Source organism: Athene noctua, chromosome 3 (genome assembly GCF_965140245.1).
Source record: "Athene noctua chromosome 3, bAthNoc1.hap1.1, whole genome shotgun sequence".
Lineage (NCBI taxonomy): Eukaryota > Metazoa > Chordata > Aves > Strigiformes > Strigidae > Athene > Athene noctua.
The window spans coordinates 18915303-18935717 of record NC_134039.1 but is presented as its reverse complement, the minus strand read 5'-3'; the positions used below and the strand labels follow the sequence as shown (position 1 = coordinate 18935717).

General features: G+C 41.4%; 1 protein-coding gene across 14 annotated transcripts in view; it reads left to right on the top strand.

Moving 5' to 3' along the window:
• MICAL3 (microtubule associated monooxygenase, calponin and LIM domain containing 3) overlaps positions 1 to 20415 on the top strand; it is a 172982-nt gene that overhangs the window by 40722 nt on the left and 111845 nt on the right. For all 14 annotated transcript variants that reach the window (XR_012633383.1, XR_012633384.1, XM_074902179.1 and 11 more), the window contains exon 2: positions 14123 to 14498. Coding sequence is in view for 12 of the 14 variants with exons in the window: in XM_074902179.1 (XP_074758280.1) it covers positions 14235 to 14498 (264 nt within the window). In the remaining 2 variants the exon portion in view is untranslated. The remainder of the gene's footprint in view (positions 1 to 14122; positions 14499 to 20415) is intronic.

Below are 20415 nucleotides of genomic sequence, written 5' to 3'. Positions count from 1 at the left end.
TTCTGTGTGCTTGTTACTAGGAACAAATTCTGCTGAATGTCATCCTTATACTTAGATTGGATTAAATCTCTGACTAATTCGTACCAAGTCTTTTCATGTCCCACCAGTGCAGCTGTATTTGAGCAGACTAGTAATGTCTGGAAGTGATGACTGCCATCTTATTTCAGAAACTGCTTGCCAAAGCCTTAGGAAGAGGAGAGTAGATCACTAAACCACCTTCACCTCTTTCCTCTGTAACTGATTTCCGAACAGATTTTCATTTGCTTGTGGCACTGAGCTTGGCATGGTCTTTGCTGAGAGAGGCATCTCCTGTGCTTGGTGGCTGGAGTGGAATTGCTATCTGTACAATTGAAACTGTTTCAGAATTTTCTGAGAGTCAAATGTCCTTCCAAGTGAGGAACATACTGCCTGGTTACTATTTTTAAGCTATGTAGCAGTATGTTCAAAGTATATTAACATGCCCAGAGTTGAAAGTTTGATGTTACAAGTTTTGCTTTTGTTTTACTCTACCTACAATCTGTGTTACCTTTCAAGGTTTAGTACATTTTGTAGCATGAGAAAATGTAACTTCTTTTTTTCTGCCTATTTGTCATAGTTTAGCCAAAACATTAAACAGGTTCTTTACTTATGATATATTCCTATCTTCTGGTAAAAGCTTTCCTCGTACCCATGAGGAAAATGAATGATGGGAAGCATTAGACCTACAGGATTGTGTAATAGAGATGAATTTTCATTAAGCTGCTAGATTTGACCAGTTGTCATTGCACAGTCTCACAGTGAAGTTTGTTGCTATAGTTTGGATTTTGCTTTGCTTCTTAAAATTATTATTGCTACTAGAGATCATGGAGTATACCAGAGTGCAAAGGGTGGGTATTATTATCTTTAGAAGAGGAAAGATTTACATAAGTAAATTTATCAAGGGTTAATACTAAACTAAGTTTAAGATACTGTCAAATTAAGAAGTCCAACATGTAAGTACAGTAAGAGAGTGTTTTGAGGAAAAGATAGGATAGAGATTCCCCACCCCCAATAATAAAAAGATGTCTACAGGAATTCAGCCTGGGACAGGTTATAGAAGAGGTTTGTGGGAACTGTGGAAAAGACCTCAGTTAAATGATCTAATTTATGAAATTAAAGTTATAAGATTATTCTATGTTTTTTCTTCCTAATGAATTGGGATTTAGCATTGTGTCCGTTCAACACATTCAGTATCTTTATTGTTATCTAGAAGCCTCACGACTTAAGAGCCTAGACAATTAAGTTCTGCCATGAAAATGAAGTGTAGCTCTATACTAAATCTGCCAGTCATTCCAAAATAAGAAAACTCAAGACATCGTGGAAACCAGTCTCTTTCTGGTTACCTTCAAATCCTGCTTTGTGACCTGTTCAAACTCTGTACACTCAGTTATGGTCTGCTGAGGTATGTAATTCTCTGTCCTTGCAAAATGAAATGAAATTGCTTAATTGTCTATGTCCTCGTTCGGCTAGGATAGGGTTAAGTTTCCCCAGCAGGGAGAAGGGATCTCCAACCGGGTTATTCATACCATGCTGATGTCCATACCATGCTGATGTCCGGCCTGGCCCGGCAGCGCGGGAAGCTTTCCTTTGTAGCTGTTGTCGTGGGAAGCATGTGCGGCGGGCTGGCTGTGTTCACTGTGGTATTTCTCTGTATATCTTTTGTCTTGTTTACTGCTTTTTGTTATTATTGGTATTGTTGTTGTTCAGATTGTTTATTACACTGTTGTATTAAATTTCTCCTTATTTTAACCCTGGGTTTTGTGCCCTACTCAGTCTGAGGGTGGGGGAGGGACAACAGCAACGTTGTCTCCGGTCCCGGCAGGGCCTAAACCAGCATAGCCTTCTTTGGCCCCCAATGTGGGGCACGAGAGGGTTGAAATAAGGCTAAAAAAGGGACAGACCCTGACCAGAGTGTGTTAGAGCAATCTGTAGGGTGTAATTTTTTTCTGTTTGTACTGTTTGATAAGAAAATGTTTGCAATGCTGGCCCACTTGCTTTCGTGGTGGGGCTGGAATAATCCTTATATCCAGTGTATGATCCCAGTGCTGATGTTTGTTGTTGGTGGAAAATGTGTAAAGGGTCTCTTTTTGCTGTACTGGCTCCTGACTGCTTATGCTGCCTTTGTATCGCTGCGTGTAGGGGTGGGCCGGTACCTGTTTGCTGCCTGGGCTTTTGTTAGCGGTCTCACCCCCTCTATGGGTGAGCCAGGGGAAGAGATCCTCTCGGGTTTTGAGAGTTTCAGTTATCCTTGGAGCCTGCAGGCCAGTGTGTTTGCAGCACAATGCCTTCTGAATGTCTGCCTGATTTCGGTTTTGGCCATGTGGCACTTCTCTAACAATAGCAGTGCCCGGAAACCTGCCCCGAGGTCAGATAATAGTGAGTGGCAAGGGGTGTGGGAAAAGATGGGCAAAGGCCTGGGTCAGTGGTCACCTCCAATGCTTTGGAAGTTCACTCCTGAGCAAATGCAGAGCCCTGATAAACTGGCAGAGTACTTAGAAAGGGTGTGTTACCAATCTGGCAAAACCCAGGTGACACAACTCTCTTCGATGTGTTGGGGACTTGCCCATGCCTACTGTGTCCTTTTTAATACCATTCACTGTCCTTAAGGGAGAGAAAGGGCTGCAGCACCTGAGAGTGAACTTACTGGTACAGCAGCTGGGCCAGGGGCACAGGCAGAGTCAGCATCAGTCACCTTCACCAGCACAGCAGCTGAGCCAGAGAGCCAGCCAGTGCCAGTATCAGTCTTCCCGATACAGAAAACAAAATATACCAGAAAGCTCACAAAGTGGGGGATGGGGATGAGCCAGGCCCATCAGGGGAACAGGAGGAAGGGCCAGATGTGATCATCCGATCTCTATCCCTGACTGAGCTGAGAGATATGCAGAGAGATTTTGGCCGCCTGGGAGGCGAGCAGATTTGCACCTGGCTGCTCCGATGCTGGGACAATGGAGCCAGTGCTTTTGAGATGGAGGGGAGAGAGGCCAGGCAGCTGGGATCTTTGGCCAAGGATGCTGGCATTGATAGGGAAATAGGGAAGCAGGCTCAAACCCTCAGCCTTTGGAAGCGACTCCTGCTCAGTGTAAGGAGAGGCACCCCTACAAGGATGACATCCTATGTCAGCTAGGCAAATGGACCAGCATTGAGAAGGGAATTCAGAATCTCAGGGAACTGGCTGTGTTTGAGATGATCTATGGTGATCTGAACGATGAGCAGTCACCCATGGACCCAGATCAGGCCCCCTGCACACACCTGATGTGGCGAAAGTTCCTGAAGAGCGCACCAGAAGCACACTCGAAAGCATTGGCAATAGTGTCCTGGTGGACAGATGCCCAGACTCTAACAGTGGATGGAGTGGTTGGCAAGCTCCGGCAATATGAGGGAACTCTCCCTTCATCTCAGCATTCCTGGGTCTCAGCTGTGGAGAAACTGTCTCAGAGGGTCCTTTTGGAAGAGGACATGTCCTGCACTCCACCTGCACGGGCTAATGCCTCAGCCATTATAAGTAAACATTTCCCCACCCAAGAGAAGGGCAGCAGAAGGCACACACCACGAGGCACCCTGTGGTTTTTCCTCCGCGACCATGGAGAAAACATGAGGAGGTGGGATGGACAGCCCACTGCCGCCCTAGCTGCACGAGTAGAGCAGCTGAAAGGGAAGACCATCACAAAAGGGGAGTCCTCCAGGAAGAGTGCAGCTCCAGTGTCTAGTCAGAAATCCCCCAGACAGAACAGAATGGTGAACGTTAGGTCTGAACTTCTTGAGGGGACCAGTGAATCATTCTTGCAAGAAGTGAGTGATGCTGAGCAGGATTAGAGGGGCCCTGCCTCCAGCCAGGTGGAGGAAAGGGATAATCGGATTTTCTGGACAGTGTGGATCTGATGGCCTGGCACGTCAGACCCACAAGATTATAAGGCTTTGGTGGACACTGGTGCACAGTGCACCCTGACGCCATCGAGCTACCGTGGGGTTGAGTCCATCTGCATCTCCGGAGTGACAGGGGGATCCCAACAGCTGACCCTACTGGAAGCTGAAGTGAGCCTGACTGGGAGGGACTGGCATAAGCACCCCATTGTGACTGGCCCAGATGTCCCGTGCATTCTGGGCATAGACTGTCTCAGGAGAGGGTACTTCAGAGACCCAAAAGTGTACCGGTGGGCTTTTTGTGTAGCTGCCCTGGAGGAGGTTGAACAGTTGTCCACCTTACCCGGCCTCTCAGAGGATCCCTCAGTGGTGGGACGGCTTAAGGTTGAGGAGCAGCGAGTGCCGATTGCTACCAGGATTGTGCACCGGTGGCAGTACCGCACCAACTGAGATTCCCTGGTCCCCATCCATCAGCTGATCCGCCAACTAGAAAGCCAGAGGGTGATCAGCAAAACTCACTCACCCTTTAACAGCCCTACATGGCCAGTGAGAAAGCCTAATGGCGAATGGAGGCTAACTGTGGACTATCGTGGCCTGAATGAGGTTACGCCAGCAATGAGTGCTGCAGTGCCGGACATGCTAGAGCTCCAGTATGAACTGGAGTCGAAGGCAGCCAAGTGGTACGCCACGACTGACGTTGCTAACGCGTTCTTCTCCATTCCAATAGCGCCAGAGTGCAGGCCACAGTTTGCGTTCACTTGGAGAGGCATCCAGTACACCTGGAATCGATTGCCCCAGGGGTGGACCCACAGCTCCACCATTTGCCATGGACTGGTCCATATTGCACTGGAGAAAGGTGGGGCCCCAGAACACCTGCAGTGCATTGATGACATCATTGTATGGGGGGACACAGCCGAGGAAGTCTTTGAAAAAGGAAAGGAGATAATTGAAATCCTCCTGAAGGTCGGCTTTGCCATTAAGCAAAATAAAGTTAAGAGGCCTGCAAGGGAAATTCAATTCCTAGGGATAAAATGGCAAGATGGGCGTCGCCACATCCCAGTGGAGGTGATAAACAAGATAACAGCCATGGCCCCACCAACCTCTAAAAAGGAGACTCAGTCTTTCCTGGGCGCTGTGGGGTTCTGGAGGATGCACATCCCGAACTACAGCCTGATTGTGAGCCCTCTCTACCACGTAACCTGTAAGAAGAACGATTTTGAATGGGGCCCTGAGCAACAACAATCCTTTGAAGAAATTAAGCAGGAGATTGCCCAGGCAGTAGCCCTCGGGCCAGTCCAGGAAGGGCAGGAGGTTAAGAACATGCTCTACATCGCAGCTGGGGAGAATGGCCCTACCTGGAGCCTCTGGCAGAGAGCACCTGGGGAAGCCCGAGGCTGACCTCTAGGCTTTTGGAGGTGGGGATACAAAGGCTCTGAAGCTAATTACACACCAACTGAGAAGGAGATACTGGCAGCGTACGAAGGAGTTCGGGCTGCCTCAGAAGTGGTCGGCACTGAAACACAGCTCCTCCTGGCACCCCGACTGCTGGTGCTGGGGTGGATGTTCAAAGGAAAGGCTTCCTCCACACATCATGCAGCATATGCCACGTGGAGTAAATGGGTTGCGTTGATAACACAACAGGCTCGAATAGGGAACTCCAGCTGCCCAGGGATATTAGAGGTGTTTACGAACTGGCCAGAGCGCAAAGGTTCTGGGATGTCACCAGAACAGGAGGTGACACGTGCTAAGGAGGCCCCACCATATAACGAGCTGCCGGATGAGAAGCAATATGCCTGTTCACTTATGGGTCTTGTCGTATTGTAGGAAAACACTGATGATGGAAGGCTGCTGTGTGGAGTCCCACACGATGGGTCACTGAAGCTGCTGAGGGACAGGGTGAATCGAGCTAATTCACAGAGGTGAAAGCCATCCAGCTTGCTTTGGATATTGCTGAGGGGGAAAAGTGGACGAGGCTCTACCTCTACACCGACTCGTGGGCAGTGGCGAATACCCTGTGGAAATGGTTGCCGCAATGGAAGCAGAGCAACTGGTAACGTAAGGGTAAAACCGTCTGGGCTGCTGAGGTGTGGCAGGATATTGCAGCCTGTGTGGAAAACCTCGTTGTGAAGGTGCGCCATGTGGATGCCCATGTACCCAAGAGGAAGCTTTCCTTTGTGGCTTTTGTCGCGGGAAGCACGTGCGGCGGGCTGGCTGTGTTCACTACGGTATTTCTCTGTATCTTTTGTCATGTTTACTGTTATTACTGTTTTGTTGTTATTATTGGTATTGTTGTTCAGATTGTTTATTACACCGTTGTATTAAATTTCTCCTTATTTTAACCCTGGGTTTTGTGCCCTACTCGATCTGAGGGTGGGGGAGGGACAACGGCAACATTGTCTCCGGTCCCGGCAGGGCCTGAACCAGCACAGTGTATTATGGTCTAATCCACTAACTTATGTGAGAGGAGAGTACAGGCCTGTGGTGGCCTGCGGAGCATCAAGAAACAGCCTTCTGCATCTACCTTAGATTGAGTTCCTTACTATTGCTGTTTCTGGTTTTAGATGTTTAGAGAGTATACACAGCATGTATTTTCATGCACAACTTATAAAGAGAAAGGAAGGCTAGGTGTAGGGATTTGGGCTAAATGAGTTGGGTACACCCATCAATGGTTATAAACATGATGTCGGAATTTCTTTCACAGCTTGAGGGACTCAGCCTGCTGGTGGAGCTTGGGTCTGTTGGCCATGCATGGGTTGGGGGCGGTGACAGACTGGGACATATGATAGTTGGGATATAGAGTGCCAGATGTATTAACAGTGATAAGTGAGGGCATGTGACAGGGAATGAGGTGCTGGACCTCATCTGCAGATGTATCTTCGAGATGCTGCTCCTGTTGGACCTTTCTGGTTAAGGCAAGGGATGTGGCAATTCTGGAGGTCTGTGTTTAAGCTCTAATTTCTTAGGTGTTTTTTGAGCTCTGTATATATATTTTTACCTGGTAATTATAAAGGCTAAGATTGTACTTACAGGTTGTAGCATGGTCCCTACCCTTCTGAATAAAGCCTGGGATTTGTTTTCTTTTTCAAGTTCAACAGCCTCTAAATGAAGTGGTTTGTGGATTGGAGAAATCCTTATGGCTCTTTTATTCAAATGTCTGTTTACTTTGGATTCTTGGATCCCAAAAGAGTCTTGCAAGATCTGCATTAGGAAAAAAAATTAAAAAATATTTAAGTCCCTCTGCTTTCCATATTCAGTTTTCCTCCAAACAGAAACAGGATATACATCCATTAAATAATCTGTTTGAGCTGCTCAGTGCGGTGTACTGAATTTGTGATGCCATAGCTAGATGAGTGTGTATGTGGAGGGTGGAATTATAAATCTTTTAATCCTGTTTTCTAACTCCCTTCTCCACTGCTTCCTTCGAGGAAGTGCCTGACTCTTTTCCACACCCATAACAGCTGAGAGTTAGAAGCAGCACAAATAAAACTTGCTTTCCCATGTACATTTTTAATATCTGTAACTGGAATATTTGTTCTTTGTTTTGTGAGAGTCTGGTATTTACCAAACCACTGAGGAGCGAGCCTTGGAGTTAGAAGTCCAGGCAGCCATCTGCCTTGATTAGAATAAATGCTGGCACAAATGACTGGTCTTTGAGTTTGCTTCTGAGGTGTTAAGAATTTTCTCATGATCACCCAAATGAAGTTCAGCCTAGTTTGGACCCAGGGATTCTATGTGACTAGTAATCTTTGATCTGTATAAGGTAGAATTAAGTGGAGACAAGTGCATGTAATTGAAGGCAAGCACACATTAGATTAGTTGTTAGACCATTTCATTTTTCAGATCTCATGAATCATTTTATGTGCTCTTTAAAGAATGGTGATTTTTTTTCTTTCTGTCACTTGCAAATCATATGGTTCTATCTGTCTGTCTGTCCCTGTTGATTATCTTTCCTGCATTAACTTTTTGTCATTGTTGCAGTCTGTGTTTTGGTACCACATTCTGACAGATAGAAGCCTTCACTGATATAAATTTAAAAAAATGTGTTCATGTGAGTTTCATTAGAGAATTTATGAGATTTCGTTTTCCTTTTTTTTAAAATATAAATATAGTCTCTATTTGTTTTCTCACTGTATTGTGGAATGGCTTGGGGTGATCAGTGTGCTGGCAGAACCTGAAGGCCTCTTAGCGCTTGGCTCACTGGCCTGCAGAGGCCATTACAGTGTGTTTGTAGCCTTCAGTCTTCGTTCTGCTCAAAATTTCTAACTGAGTCAGAACAGTGTTCTTGTTCTCTATTGTTCAGTAAAGCTTTTCTGAAAACCTTTCCTTACGGCATAGCATGTTGGCTCAGAAAGATGAATCAATCCGTGTCCTGTATGATGTCGAAAGCTGTTATGTCTTGCTGTGATAAGGCAAATTATTTTTCTTAACCCCATTTGAAGTCATAAAAATAAAGTTTTGTGAAAGTATAATTGAAGTAATTTCTTAGAGACCTTTATTTTTGTATAGGAGCTTTCCTCAGGTTCTGCATAGTGTTTGGAGGACTCTGGGGAAGTCCAGCTTGTAAGACTGGGTGTGAACTAGCTTTAGGATGGGTTTCTGTGTTGAAATGTAACATCAGGAACAGCTTCAAAGCACTTCAAATGAGGAAATGGTGTTCAACCTTCTTGCCCTATTAAGTGGTGGAGTGAGAAGCCTCCATATGCTCTAGCCTGGTAGTGAAGTTACTGTCACCTAGTGTGAAGTGACTGTACACTTACCTTCAAAGTGGGATATGTGTTGCTCATCAGAAAATACCCACCGTCTGCTTGCAAGTGTGGGTATGGTCTTTATGGGAAATGCTTGTAGACTGAGGGCTTCCTATATTGAAACAGCTGGATTTGTGTTTTGAGGACTTGTGTTTTCTCAGGAGAATTTGTGGAAGATACATGGATTTCACCACACAGATAACAAATGGAGCCCTTATTGTCATATGTCATTGTGTTTTGGGAGGCCTGTAAAGGAAAGTGGTGTTCATGTGACTTGCTGCATTAATGGCCATGTTCCAGAAAATTCATTGTGAGTTCTGATTCTAGTGGGATGTAGTACTTTTTACCATTGGAATAAAAGCAGATTTACTTATTTGAGAAATAAATTTTCATTTGCTCCTCATGTATAGTATGGTGACAGTTCCAAGACGTAAAGAATGTCCCCAGCTTTCCAAACACACAGCTGTTGAGTTGGTGCTAGGTGAGAAGGGATCACTGCATTGGTTACTGGTCACCCAACGTGAAGATTTGTGCTATAAGGGATCTCCCTCATACGTGGCTGGGTCAGGCATTTAAGCTAGCAGTTCTTCTTGAAGCTTGTTGTACAATATGACAGCTACCTTTTTCTTAGTATAGTTTTCTTTTTTTCTTCCAAAGAAGAGAGGTGATCTGTTTCTTGGTCTCTTTCTTTATGTTGGTATTCATTCAGTGCAGGGACTCTGCTGTTATGAAAGAGTCATGTGTGACAGAGCAGCAGAATAGTATGTTTGTTGAATTCATATATATGATAAAAGGGTTTATTTTGTAGGTCTGATGTTTGCAGTACTCATGTTGTGACACTCAAGGTTATTATTAGTTTTTCTTCATAAGAATTTGGGAACCAAAATATTACCTTTAACTGCTTCTGTATTTATATGTTTCCATGTTCCTGGATATAACATGCATGTATTTCCAAATTATTACTGGATTGAGTTTTTCTTGATGTGAGAATTCTATGAACTCTTTGTATATGTGCTTTGATCTTCTCTTTAAGAATGGGTTCTTGTATTTGCAACCAAGTTCGTATTTGGTCTCTCTTTCTCCTACTTTTGTCCTAGCTTGGGAGGGAGGGTAGACAGGAAAGAAGTGGAGACCCAAAAGACTCACTCCCATATGGTGGGCCAAAGCCCACCAAATCTGATTTGATAATTGTATTAAAACACAAACATCTTTTTGCCAGCATATGTGCTTGAGTGATGAATTTTATGAATGGGAGCAGATGTAAATACTGTCTTAAAACACGTTGTGGACAGTGCTGATGTTCCTTTTTTCCATCTGGTATAAAAGGAAGCTGCAAACAATGGCAACCGTGCCTTTGTTCTTCTGCTTTCCCATTCTTTTTCTGCATAATATGGAGCAAAAATAATTGCCAGGTTTGGCTTTAGCTTTTCTGGTCAAAATTGTCCTGTTTTTGCCATCTGTTCCACAGTCTTACTGCTGCCCTAAAGCTGCACTTTGATACCTGTGATCACTTAAAAAGTCATGACCATATTGTAGCAAAGTCCATTTCTCTTCGTTTTAGCTAAAAGTAAAATAAATAAAATTTTGGAAATGAAAACAGAGCTTTTTCATTTGTTGGAATAAAGACTTTTTTTTAGTGTGATTTCCTGAAGAAGGGAGGCTTACAGGATTAAGCCATTTGTCCATCTGCTTTTCAGTTCATGCTTAATAACTTTTGAACAACTTCATCCAGATTTGATGGGGAATAAAAGTCTTAAAGGTAACTGGTTTCCTACAAAGAAACTGGAGGTTGGGTGGGGGGGGAGAGACAAAAATAGGTGTCCCCACTATCTGCAGCATAAGTTTAACAATAATCTGTATTTAGGCTTTTGCTAGTCAAGTTGCAAGTGTGTACTGGCTACCTAGGTACTGCAGTAATCTCAGAGTTTCTAGAGTGTGTTACTGAGTCTCACTTAGGCAGAAGCTGAGGGGCCATGAAAGGGGACAAGGGCAAAGAGGATGTTGCTGGGGAGCCACAAATTTTAGGGAAAGGATGAAATCAATGAAAAATGGGGTGATTGGACCTATCAGTAGTTTTATGATTAATGGACCAGTTTGCTTTCAGATTCTGTATGGTACTCCTGCAATTTCTTGATCTCTGACTATCAGAGATTTGTCTGTCAAGGGTGCATCTGTGGTGTTTGTCTGGCTGTGAAATAACCAAAATGTAAGAAAGCATTTACATTGTGCTCAGAGAAACTCAGCATTCTGAGGTGGAGCCGGGCAGTTACTTTGGCAAATGTTTTATACACTCAAAATGCTGTTTTAAGCTAGGCAGAACAGGCTGTGGATTTAGATGCAATTAACTCAATAGTTTCAGATGGAAAAAAAAAATGGAGGAGAATGCTGGAAAATGCATTCACATAATATTTATTTTTCTAGGCTCAAGTCATTAGTTGAATGAGCACTTTTAACAAAATCAGAATGGAAAGTATAGGGGAGGTGTGACTCCTATAATGGGGATTTATTTGCCTGGAATATAGGAGCCCTGCATTTGTAACACTTTCTGCAGGAACTTGAATTTGTACAACCAAATTCATTATGTGTATCATTTCAGAATATCTTCCTGTCTTTTGTGTTTGAGGTAGGGCACTGGACTTTTTCTCATATGTGAATTTGGTAAAATATTTCATATTCTTGCACCCGTGGTGAGTGTGTGAGGGAACCACTACCACCATTTATTCATTGCCTGTGTCTGTTTTTCATTGGTTTCTTTTGTCCTGGGCAAGTGCTGGAGATCCTGAGTATACTTGTAGTCATGAGTCAGTGACAACCTTATGCTATTATTGTAAACAGCAACACGAACACTGTTCTTGCATGCACTTTTTCACGGGCTTTGTCTTTCTCTCCCAACACTCCAGCCAAAGAATTTACAGAGCTTCTGAGTCAGCAATCAGCTGCCTCGAGACAAAACATGCAGGATACTGCAGACTTGCAGAATAGCCAGCAAGGCATACAAATACCTTGGAAACCTGGCAAATAATTCTTGCCTGCCCTTGCTTTCTTCCTGTAATTTTCATGTTCTCTGACGTTATGCTTGCAGCTTCCAAGGACTCTGGGTGTTCCCATCAAGAATGCAGAGGGGAGTGACTTACTGCGGTGACTAAAGCCTCTGTATTTGACCTGTGGGCATAACTGACTTCACAGCCTGCGTGAAATGAGATGTCGGCAGAACTGCTAAGTTAATGTGCTGCTTGGGTTGTGCTGCATAAAATGATCTGCTTTTGCAGGTTTGTCTCGTGGCTTGGCAAACCTTGAACACAAAGCAGCAAGTTCCTAGAATGAAAGTAGGTTGGATTTTGACTTTGGGATCTCTCTGAGCAGTGCAGAACCTGTACTGCTTCATTTCTTTGGTGAAAAAGTACAAGAGAAGCAAGAGTATGGAACCTATGTTGTCTTTACATTTGAATATATCTGTAATGGTCTGTGGACTAACAGACTTAAATGGCCCCTCCACTTAAATTAGGTCATATAACTTTTGTTGCTTTTTCTTAGGAAGTGTTAAGCCACCTGAAGGGCTGTTGTAAAATGAGTGGGTGGTAGAGTGAGATGCAAGAGATGGGGGAAATATAACACAAAATAGTATTCAACTTATGCTGATTAATGAGGCACATAACTCTAGACTGTATGTAGGTATTTTATTGTGTATGTATTACACAGATGCACTGAAATTACTCCTTCAGCATAAGAGGTGATTGTTGGAGCTCTTTATAACATTCTGCTTAAGAACACAAGAGGAGACAGAAGCTTAATGCACAGTGTCCTAGACCTCTGCGGTAGTGTGGTGGTTACCCTGAGGTGCAAGCCTGGAGTGTGTTTCCATCTTTACAACAGTGAATTTAAGATTAAAAATAAAGAAACCAGTTAGTTCCATCCTGCTTAGTGAGCAGTACTGATATGGACATGGCATACTATCAGCCAGTCAGAAAAACAACTTCATGTGTACTGAGTCCTCTAAGGCAGTCATAATGAAGTCAGAATCACATTCTCCAGTATAATCACATTCTCCAGTATAACCTATTGTTGTACCATGTTAGGGTGAAATGCAGGAGTGCCCAAATAAGCAGCTGCAGACCTGTCATATGGGAGGGGAAGAGACATGAGCTGTAATGTTTGACTTGGCTTCCTGTCTGCTGGAAGCAGGAAAAGAGCTGGTGAGAATCTAAAAGGTTTTATCCGGGTCCACATATTTCCTTTTTTACCTTAATACCCTTTGCAAAAAAACAAAGGACAAAAAGCACCTCAGAAATGCTTTCATTTCCATAGTTCCCGCATATGTTCCCATGATGCCTGAAGAATATTCTTAGAGAGCAGTCTATTATATACATGTACTAAGTATTATGTATAAAAGGAAGAAAGAGATTTGTTATATATAAAAGAGAGAACAGGAGAGAAAATATCTATTCTTTAAACAGAATCTGCTATTTGTGATCCAAACAATTCTGTAGGTCTGCAGGGTCCTTCTGAGGGATCCTAGAAAAGCAACTAAAAGCAGCAGACCTCCTGTTAGCATATTTAATCTGTTGAGGACCCCAACTACCACCTAAAATTTTGTAGGGACCTGCATATCAAAAGAAGTTGAAAACCACAGAATAAAGGAACTACCATGAGAATCTCATGAGGATCATGCATGAGCCACATTTCACTCTTAAACTGCTTGCTTACTGACAGGAATATATGCATAGACTCTAGATAAGGCAGATGTTTATACTGGTTGATGCAACACAGACAAACATTTTTTTTTACAGTCTTGACATCTTAAGGATTTGATTGCTATTAGCAAGTTTAACTTCTTTCTAGGATCGCAGTAGCCATCACTGAGTTTGTTATGTTACTATACAAAAGCAGTGCTTGCACGGACACTGATGGAGGTATTGGGCTGCGCTGTGCCATCCTCTTTCCTCTTCTCTGCTTATCATGAGTAAAGACACATGTCCTTCTAGAATGAAGAAACCAAAATTTATTTAACTGGTGAAATACCAACTCATGAAGTACTTTGTGGTAGTAGTGCTTTTAAGACCAGCACTTAATCATTACTGTGGTGTTACCACACTGATCTGGTTATCACGGTGACTTCTACATTAGTAAGTCTGTGTCTTTTGTTTTAAAATCTCTGCCTACTTACAAATATCACATGTAACTCCTGCCAGTTAGTTCACTTGTAACTTTTCTGCTGTTCATGTTAAATGAGTTTTGATAAAACTTTCTAGGGACTGGCTCAGGTTAAAGTATTTTGTGATTTAATGGAGGTGAGATGTTCCACTGTCTGCAACAAGGGTCAGTGAGCTTCAGTCAGTTTGGGCAGGAATCCTCAGGCTATTGATAGTTGACTGACTTAGGACTGATGTGTTACTAGTTACTGAGAGTCTGGGCTCTCAGTTCAGCAGGTTTAGACAAAATTTTAGAAAGAAAAAAAAAAAGAGCAAGTTCAGTTACATTTTCTTCTTTTTATTTTATAGGTTAATAATGCTTGTAAGCCAGAGGTGAAAGTGGCTCAGCAGAGCAACATCCAGAAATCTGGCAGACTGGAAGAGAACAGCTGCCCCCCAGGGCAGCTGTGGAGTGTGAAGCATGGAGGAAAGCAAGAATGAGAGGGTGAACCAGGCTCATGTTCTCTTTGACAGATTTGTTCAGGCTTCAACCTGTAAAGGGACTCTCAAAGCTTTCCAAGAGCTCTGTGACTACCTAGAACTAAAGCCCAAGGACTATCGTTCTTTCTATCACAAACTCAAGTCCAAGCTCAATTACTGGAAAGCCAAAGCCTTGTGGGCCAAATTGGATAAAAGAGGCAGCCATAAGGACTACAAGAAGGGGAAAGCATGCACCAACACGAAGGTAAGAAATTTATTCATGGTGGTCAAGACAACCGTTATGCAGTTTGTCTCTGGAATACACAATAAAAATGTCTGGATGTAGAAAGATGTTTGCCTGGTGTCAGTATAAGCCCAAGGAAGATTCAGGAATGTTCTCACACATACTATTTATAATATAGTTGCAATTTGTTAGCATTTGTCCAGCAATCAAAAATTGTATTTGCTACTACTAAATTTGACTGCCCACCTGAATAAAGGAAGCTAAATGGAAATCCTTGAGAATGACCAGAATATTTGTAATTTATTCAGGAGAAGCTGCCTGCAGGTTTCCATGTTTTATGTTTTTGTGGCATCAGTACTATAGATGGCTTAGAAAATCTTAATTGGTAAACATTTAATCTTGGTAGGCTTTTTTTTTACCAAACAATAACAAGCACGTGAAATTTCCTGTTGGGGTTTAGCTACAAAATATCTATGTTTGGAAGTTTCGAATTTTAATTTGAAAATTCTCATGACTCTCAAAAAAAGTGAAATTTCCTGCCAATTTGTCAAAATACTCTATTTACTTATTTAGAAATTAATCACTTATATTCCAGGTTCAGCAGAGAATAAAAGGTGCTGTGGAAACTCATACCAGTTCCTTTTGAAAGGTTGATATGTGTGGTATTTACTGCAGGAATTCCTGCTTTTACACACACACCAATTTTTTTTACCTGAATTATTGTGAGCTGGTATGTGTTGCACCCTTGCTGGACTGTACAGTATGAGCTTATTTGTTTGTTTTGTAGTTACTGAAAACAGTCCTTTATATCATTCATCACAATGTGAATGGAATAGGTTGTTTTTGCAAATTAATCGTACACTCTTCTTTTTTTAAAAAAGGAAGATTGTGTGGAATATGATAACATTAGAACAGGATTCTGTCATCCTTCATTGAGGACAATAGATGCTACTGCTTCTTTTGAATATTCACCTTTTAGGGGAAGGAAATATCTTAACAGGAGGAATTAATGACTAATTCCTCAGTAGGGAACTGAGGGGAAAATATATCCTGTTTAGGTTATGTCAGTCATTCCTGATCTATGGACTGAAGTTTAATTCCAACTAAATATTAGAAAGTTATAATAGTTTATTCATGGTTTATTCTTTTTCACTTTCCAGTGGCCATTTTCATATGGATGGTGGCATTTATAATTAATTGCTGCAATAACACTTGGAAAAATTACTAATGCACCAAGGTGCACTTGTCCTAGGTCTTGTAAAGATAACACTTTCCTCAAGAAGTTCACAATTGGTACATCAGACGATAGATAGCAGGTGCATATAGATTAACTTTGAGAACAATAAAACAATTGGACACCATTGGTAATCATGGTGGGCGGTATCTTCAACACCCCAAAAGTCCAATCACTGTTAAGGTTTACATTTTTCAGTCAGCATATAAAGGAAGGACTTATGGGAGGATAAATGTCATGGAGAAAAGTTCAAAATTGTTTTTCTGAAAACTCAACTGCAATCCACATTAATTGGATTCAGGAATTGCTCTTGTTTTGAATGAAACAGGATGGGTAGAGCTGAAATAGGGTGTTAAAGGCCGTGAAATGAAGACAGTTGGCTTATGTTTTAATGAGAAATACATTGAGGAAGCTGTGGAAGAATGCAGAGGTATTTTAACTTGAAGAAATAGACTAAAAGAGTGATTTTGCATTTGGGTTCTGAATATATCTAAGTGAGCAAGACTGCTAACACTGGTTACAAAGATTACTTTGATAGTAAAGGTGCAATGTGAAAGAAGAGATTTAGTGGAAGAATAAGTGTATAACTTGGATAGTGCTTGATCATGACAATGTGCAAAAAAATAAATATGAGTGGAGGTTGACATCCAGCTATGAAAGACATTTCAGAAAATTGCGATGCTCATCTGGAAGGGAAGTGGTGAGGTGAGTTTAGAAGGACTTTAGAGCTCCATTTTTCTGTTGGACTTGAACTAGGTAGCCATGAGGAGATGTAAGAAAGGTAGAGAATTTAGCATGGACAAAAAGTAGTCAACTCTGAGTTGGAAAAGTTCTGTGAGTCTACCACACTGATAAGCTGATTGAACCAGTACCTGTGAATGAGGTGATGCAAAGGCAAATTGTAGAGGAAGATGATGGACAACAGGTGAAGCCCTGTGGGAAGTTGGCAGTGACAGGAGTGGGAGAAATGAGGGAAGTCCTTCAGATAGTGCTCTGAAAGAATAGCTGGGGACATAGAGGAGTACTGAGTCTTAAAAGAAATCAGAAAAGGACATGCTTTGAAGAAATACATGTAGCCAACTGTCTATAAAACATCTCTTCAAGTGCAGTTGAAAAGTGGGTAAAAGGGGTAAAGCGTAGAGGGAGAGATATCTGACTAAAGAATTTGCTCGAGATTTTGTATAGTGCAGAAGCTTAGCCTATTTTGTGTACCAAAGCCAGGCTAGAGAGAGTGTAGGATGGAACTGGAGAAATGGGATCAAGAGCGTAATTGTCCAAGTGTCATGTGGTGATCTTGGAGAGGCGATAGTGGTGAGATAAACAGAGAGGCTCACGGGGTCATACATGATGCTCCCTCATTTAATGGTGAGCGAGAAACCTCAGAACTTGCTGGTGTTAGTTTGAAGGACCAGAAGGTGGGAGGGGAGAATTATAACAATGTACATGTCAGTGATCACTCTGAATTGGTCTCTGCTGGGGGAATGGGGGGGCTTATTCAATAGCTGCTCTCATGTGTGAGTGACAAGGAGAAGAAGTGAGCAAAGGCAAAGAGGAAGAGGGGTGGAGGCAAGACACAGAGTAATGTGCCAGTCTTTCTAAGAATTTGTTGGTAAGATGCTGTATAGAAAAACAAGTTAAAAGGGTGGGAAATAAATTAAAGGTGGCCCAACCCAGAAATACAGGACTGTGGATTTAGGATTCACACTATTTTAAGTAGTAAAATTAGTAGTTGAGAAAAAGTGAAATTTAGGTGGGGGTGGTTTTTTTTTTTTAGTATGTCTTAAAGACTATATATCTGTGATGATAAATGATCTTTGTATGCCTTTACATATAAGCTTCGTTGAAAGCTTTAATGTAAAGAAATGATAAATATATGTATTGGTTTTATATTTTTCATACATGTTTCTGTTAATTACTCGTTTCCTATTCTAATAGTATCTGCCATTAAATGTTTATATGTGATTCCTAAGAGATAAGGATAACTATTCAAAGTAGAGGCCTTTTGAGAACTGAATCATATCTGATTTGATATTTTCTGTCTAAGTTTTATATTCCTAATGTTTAATGTAATTTGCAAACTACTGATTAAAAAATACAGAAATTTACATGGGCATGTGAAGATGATAGAATTTAAAATAAAGATTAGGGGCTTACCCATTTTATCAGAACAGAAGTCAGTCATTTCTGTATAGAAATCTCAGCTTCTATACACTTGAACATACACCAGTTTTGAAGTTCTCATCCTCTGTAGCATAGCTCTTACTTGCCCATTTAAAAATAGGTCAGGGATGGAGTTCTGTGACTGGAGTTAGGTAGTGAGTGCATCACATGGCCAGCCTCCAGGTTAACTAGAACTCAGATAATCAGCGTTCATGAAAGCAAGACTAGAGCAGTGATGGGTTGTTCAAATGTAAATAGTTACAAATGGTGCTCTCTTTTAATTGGTTATACAGAGAATACAGGATTTCAGTTTGCATTTAATGTTCCATTACCATGGTGTTACTGAAAACTTAACAGTCTGAAAGATCTTGAGCAAGAAGCATTTCTGAGGGGTGAGTCAGCTTTAGTGCATGAAGCTGCTGCAGTTTCTTGGAGTTACAGAGGGGACAGGGAACAGGGAACAACAGTAGCTGGCCTTTATTTACTTGGTGTCTCATGTACCTTATTGCTGCCTTTGAGAGCATCAGAGGGTAGGTTTCTATGAGAGATCTGAAACTGGAAGAAGCGTTAGAGGTGGAAAAGGGAGAAGAATCTCTTTTTTTATTTCAGTTGTGCTTAGAACTTTCTGTGGTTTATAACAACATCATTTAATATTTTTGTGACAGTAAAAAAAAAAAGTCCATGAATTACTTCACTGAGTATCATCCAGAACATCTATAGTCTTAAACATAACCTAGATATTGTTAACAACATCCTTGTTTTGGGGGTGAGGGGAAGGTTGTAGAGAAAAAAAAGGTTTTACATTTCTGTGGCAAAACTACAGGCAATAAATTTATAATTTGATTATGTAGATCTGAGTTTGAATAGTCTGATTTTAGTACAATTCCTCTGCTGTTGTGTACTCTATCATAACTGTTTTATACTGGGAAAGTTACCAAAGAATAAACATCACCCAACTCAGTATGGTCTTGTTGCTTATTGAATTCAGTCTCTTTGAAGACTGTAGTTGTCAGATGAGCAAAATTATTACCTGGATAAATATGATATGCTCAGCTAATTTTCTTAAAAGTTTTAAAACCAGAAGGGCTTAAGTTGTGTTTGAGAGTTGTACCTACCTACAAATAAAACAATATTAAATTGGAAGAATATTTTGATCTTAATTGATTATCCCTTTTAAAAAATGACAAGTTGGACACCTGTTCAATATACAAGTCTATTTAGGAGTTTGATAGCACAGTGGCTGGACTTGCCTTTTCTCTCATATGCCTTCAGGTTACTAAAGCTACTAAAGAAGAAGTGCTAATATTCTTCCCTTTCCTCTAGACTTGGATCTCTGCCTTCAGATTTGTGTGACTTCTTACTACAGTAGTCCTATCTTGAATTTGCACGTTGGTTGTTATGTCATCATTGCTGTAACTTGTAGTGTTTTGTTCATCATTCAGGCTTTGTATTTCTATTTCACATTATTTGCAGAATTTATGCCCCAGTGAATAACTGGTCAAAATGTGCTGACCTCTAAAAACTGGCATATGGGGATGGCAAATGAACAAAGAGCTTTGCTTTGGGATAGGCTGTTTGTCAAAAGGTTGGGCTATGGTTAAGTTATAGCATGCTTGAGCATTTCTCAGAGAGCTTTCTTGTGAGCCTTAAGGGTATTTAAGGATCTGCCATCTCACATGGCAGCAGCAGTCACTGCTGTAGCAAGGTCTTTATTCTGTGGGTTTGATTTATACTGAGTAGAAATCAAAGTGCAAAAATGATATGACAAAATGAACTGTGCACTATATTTCTGTGAATGCATGTTCCCATGCCAGCTTTCTTTGTGGACCTCAGTCTCTGTGGGTAAGAAGTGTCAACTGACTATCTTGGCTTTTTAATCTTAAAAGAAACAATCTTGCTGTATCATTTGTTTCTCAGAAAGTACGTCCAACACTAGATATGGAAGTATTTTACATTATCAAGTAATTTATTAGCCTCTGATAGCATTTGTGAGTAGAGTGGAAGAAGATATGAAAAGATGAAAGACCTTTGATTTGACAAAGGTTAGGTTGAAGAAAACATGTTTTGATAAAAGTTGTCTAGTCACACAGTTTGTATTTACATTGTTTACTTCCCTGAAGTTTCTTTTGCTGCAATGGTAGAAGCACCAGCATAGGCATAAAACTTGACTGCTGTTTGTACTACTCTAAAAGATGATGTTTATAAAAACATTAGCATCTCATGTATTTATTTTCTGTAGCCATTGCTGTGCTGCTACTCTCTGATGATGAGGAATTTTTAGTGTTACTGAAGATTTTCTCAAGAAAGGCCAGCTCAGGCTTTGGAAGATGAGAGGAAAACTTGTCATCACCTTTTTTTTTAGTTTTTTTTTTGTTGTGTTTTTTTTTGTTTGTTTGTTTGTTTTTTGTTTTTTTGTTTTGTTTTGTTTTTTAAGAAAAAAATCAGTGGATGGAATGTGGGAAGGAGAAGCCTTCAGACACATTGCTGTTCTCCAAGTGCTTACATAGCTTAGATAGTACACCTTGGCAACTCTTCTTAAAACAA